Consider the following 3,891-nt stretch of genomic DNA (forward strand, 5'->3'; position numbering starts at 1 on the left):
ACCTCGGGCAGCTTGTCAGTGAACATCAGACTTGCATTCATGGTATGTAATGACAAAATCGACCTGCAAGTGGCAGTAGTGCGATTTAGGTAGTGCGATCAGAGTAGCAGTGTGGAGGAAGTGTTATAATGATTACCACACAAAAGTGAATTATTCATTGTGAATAAATGTTTCACTATGTACATTATAATTTTTCATATATTTGTAAATAAATTGTTTTGATAAAACATAACCTTTCTCAGTGTTATTTCTGTTTTATAGAAGTGAAAAACTATTTTATATGTTAGAGGTGTCACAAAGCAAGAAATATTAGTGTCAAAGGCACTTTTCTGCTTGAAATGTATTTTTCACAAAAAGCTCGTTTTCTCCCTTTTTTTGGTCAAAACAGGCATTTTTGGTGGAACCCACCTCTCTTCTACAGCTGATTACTAAAGAATGGAAAATGGTAGAAACAAGCTTTTTTTTTTTGGATGAAAGATGAGAGTCTGTTCTTCATTTTGGTAGGTTCAGCGTTTATATGATCATAACACACAGTTTTCTGTGGCTCTTCAAAAATGAGTAAAAATGCTCAAAAACCCTGGCAGTGGGGAGTTACCTGATTTGAAAATGGCTGGCAGTGGATGAGTTAAAAAGCTTTTCTTGTTATTTCTTGTTATTTTACCTAACAAATGCATATGATTTATGCTTCCATGTTTAGATGACAGCAAATACCTGGTTCATATCTACTCGCATCTGTCTCATTTCATTGTCCTATTAATCATAGGAATGAAAATGTACTCAAATCAATCCTCTCAAAGGAAATAAAACAAGAAGAATCAAACGTAAAATTATTTTATTTACATATTCCTCATAGTAAACAACTTTGACACAGTCAGAACATTGATTGAATTTTCTTTCTTTAAAACAGAGAAAAACAGTTCCTTTAATTTGAACAAAATTTCAGATAAATGTAAATATAATTTAGACATTTCTCGGTTAAAATCAATTAATTTATTAACTAGACAACAAACAATATGATGTCAATGTAGCACCCACAAAGTGTGACTGACAAGTGACGTCTGTGCAGAGAAGAAACAGAACAACAATGAGCTATGAGAAACAATGTTGGAGAACAAAGAAACTGAAAAGTAATCCAAACCAACTGTTCTTAAGAAATTTTTTTGTCTATTTCCGTTTTGTGAACTCTGCGGTGTCTCCACCAGAGTACAATATAATACTGTGAAAAAACCAAAGTCCAGCATAGAGCGGCTGAGTGAATGTGGTCTGGACTCTGTGGAGGAGAGTCATGGTTTCAGAGACGCTGTAGAAAGACAGAATACCTGCTCTGTGATCCAGGTACACTCCTACTCTGGAGGACCGAGGACCTGAGAGGTCAGTTTGGACTTTGTTGTGCCAAAATATGTAACTGTTTTTCTCACAACGTAATGACCAAGACTTGTCATTTCCACCAAGTGCACATTCATTTGACCTCCCTACTCCGCTGATATTTTTGTATGTGACTGCTACTTCAACTCCTCTCCCTCTCCACTCCACCTCCCAATAACAACGTCCAGTCAGACTCTCTCTACTCAGGACCTGACACATTACAGTGAATCTGTCTGGATGATCAGAATAAGACTGTTGTTTTTTCATTAAAGTTGCTTTTCTGTTTCCCTCAGATAATAACAGATGTGTGTTTGCTGTCTTTGGATCCAGTGTGATTTCACGTGAATATTTTAAGAATCCAGCTCTGGTCTTTGGCTCAGGTGGTGACAGTAAAACATCCACTTCAGTGACTGTCAGTGAGATGTTTGTCCATTCCTCTCTCAGAATGTCCTGTAGTTTATCTCTGAGTCTATCTCTGGTCTCTGACACAGCTGCTGTCACATCCTCAAAGTAGCTCAGAGGACGAATATTGATGCTGGATGAGTGTGTAGACTCACTGAGTGCTGACAGTGAGGGGTAGTTGTGTAGAAACTGGTTGTGATCCTCTGTGTGTGAGAGCTGCTCCAGCTCGCCGTCTTTCCTCTTCAGCTCAGCGATCTCCTGCTCCAGCTTCTCCTGAAGCTCTTTGACTCGACTCACTTCAGTTTCCTGCTGGGATCTGACCTGCTGCTTCACATCAGAGCTTCTTTTCTGGATGAGACGGATCAGCTCAGTGAACATCTTCTCAATGTCCTCCACTGCTTTATCAGCAGAGCCATTAATGGCCTCCACCTCCTGTTGAAGCAGCTTCACATCTTTCTCTCGCTCCTGGATTCTCTGCTGGATGTTTAGTCGTCTCACCTCGAGCTCCTTCTGCTTCTCAGTCCTTTCTGCTGCAGCTGGGACTGTTTCATGGCCTTTATGTTCATCTATTGTGCAGAGATAACAGATACTCTGCTGATCAGTACGACAGAAAATCTTCATCACCTCATCATGACGAGAGCAGATGTTGTCCTGGAGCTTCTTGGAGGGGGCCACCAGCTTGTGTTTTTCAAAGGCAGGAGACTCCAGATGAAGCTGTATGTGTTTCTCACAGTAGGAGATCAGACACACCAGACAGGACTTGATGGCTTTCAGCTTCCTCCCAGTGCAGACATCACAGGCCACATCTTCAGGTCCAGCATAGCAGTGATCAGCTGGAGCAGCTTGGAGTCCAGTCTTCGTCAGCTGCTCCACTAAAGCTGCTAACATGGTGTTTTTCTCCAGGACAGGCCTCGGTATGAAAGTCTTCCTACACTGAGGGCAGCTGTGGATTCCCTTCTTGTCCTCTTCATCAAAGTGGGTTTTAATACAGTTCATACAGTAGCTGTGTCCACAGGTTGTAGTCACCGGATCCTTCAGTAAATCCAAACAGATTGAACAAGAGAAGGTTTCTCGGTCCAGCTGAACTCCTTTCTGCGCCATTTCTCCTCTCAGTGTCAGTGACTGTGTGAATTTCAGTTCCTTACAACTGAAACCAGTCTGACCTCTGATTTCTGAATGGAGCCTCTCAGCTCTTACACGTCACCACATGTTGGTTACACCCATCTTTAAACTGCAGATCTGAAGGTAAGGGAACGAGGAAACGTGTGAACAGAGAGGAGGTGCTGTGTTTCCAGTGGTGCCTTATCCTTTACGGCACCATTAAGTTACCTTTCAAAGGCTTCAGCAAATCTGGAGAGGAGAGAGGTGCAAGTTAAATAAGAGGAGTGAATGGAAGAGATAATGTTAAAGAATATATATACACATTAACATAACAGAGAGACATATCTCTAACAACTTGAATCAACATGTGAGTGTTTATTTCCTTTGAGAGCAGTGGCGTGCACAGACATTTTGGGGGGCAAGTGCTCCAGGGGGAAAAAAGGGCACTTTTTGCATATGTGGAAAACCTTTTCTTTGTATAATAAAAAAATCGCACAGGTTAAATGCAATTTGACTTTTATTTTCTCCTTTCTCAGCCTCTCTTTCCTAGGCATTATGCTTGCTGAAATTAGTAAATAAATAGACCAAAATGTATGAGAACGAATAAGACTGACTGTGGTCATTACAAGAACAGGGCAGAATGGTCGTTTTCACAGGCAATTGGGAACTGCCTATTTTTCCTTTAGCAAATTAATGTGTTAATGTTGCCAATATGTTACACCAAAAAAAATTAACATGTCTAACCAGTGCTTCTCAAAACTTTTAACATGCACCACCCCCAACACCATACCCTTCAAACTACCAATAACAACGTCACTGTTCTGTCACAATCAGGTCACAACACAGTGCGTAAATGTCTGCGAGCATCGCTGAGTCAGTAACAACCAGTTAGGCTAAGACTGCATCTTTAGACAGTTGGACGGTGTTCTAACTTTCTCACAGGAGACACCTACTAAAGACAGTCAAAGACATTAATTTCAATCTTACCAAAGTAGGACAGTAGTTGACGTTAGTTATGGAAAG

General features: G+C 40.8%; 1 protein-coding gene across 1 annotated transcript; it reads right to left on the reverse strand.

The window, feature by feature from the left end:
- Window positions 1–379: 379 nt before the first annotated feature.
- LOC120718453 (tripartite motif-containing protein 16-like) lies at window positions 380–3,221 on the reverse strand. The gene has a single exon (XM_040007000.1). The coding sequence runs from the start codon at window positions 2,866–2,868 to the stop codon at window positions 1,165–1,167; it is 1,704 nt and encodes a 567-aa protein (XP_039862934.1). The 5' UTR covers window positions 2,869–3,221; the 3' UTR covers window positions 380–1,164.
- Window positions 3,222–3,891: the final 670 nt, after the last annotated feature.

The sequence above is a fragment of the Simochromis diagramma genome, unplaced genomic scaffold (assembly GCF_900408965.1).
Source record: "Simochromis diagramma unplaced genomic scaffold, fSimDia1.1 OVJJ01000141.1, whole genome shotgun sequence".
Lineage (NCBI taxonomy): Eukaryota > Metazoa > Chordata > Actinopteri > Cichliformes > Cichlidae > Simochromis > Simochromis diagramma.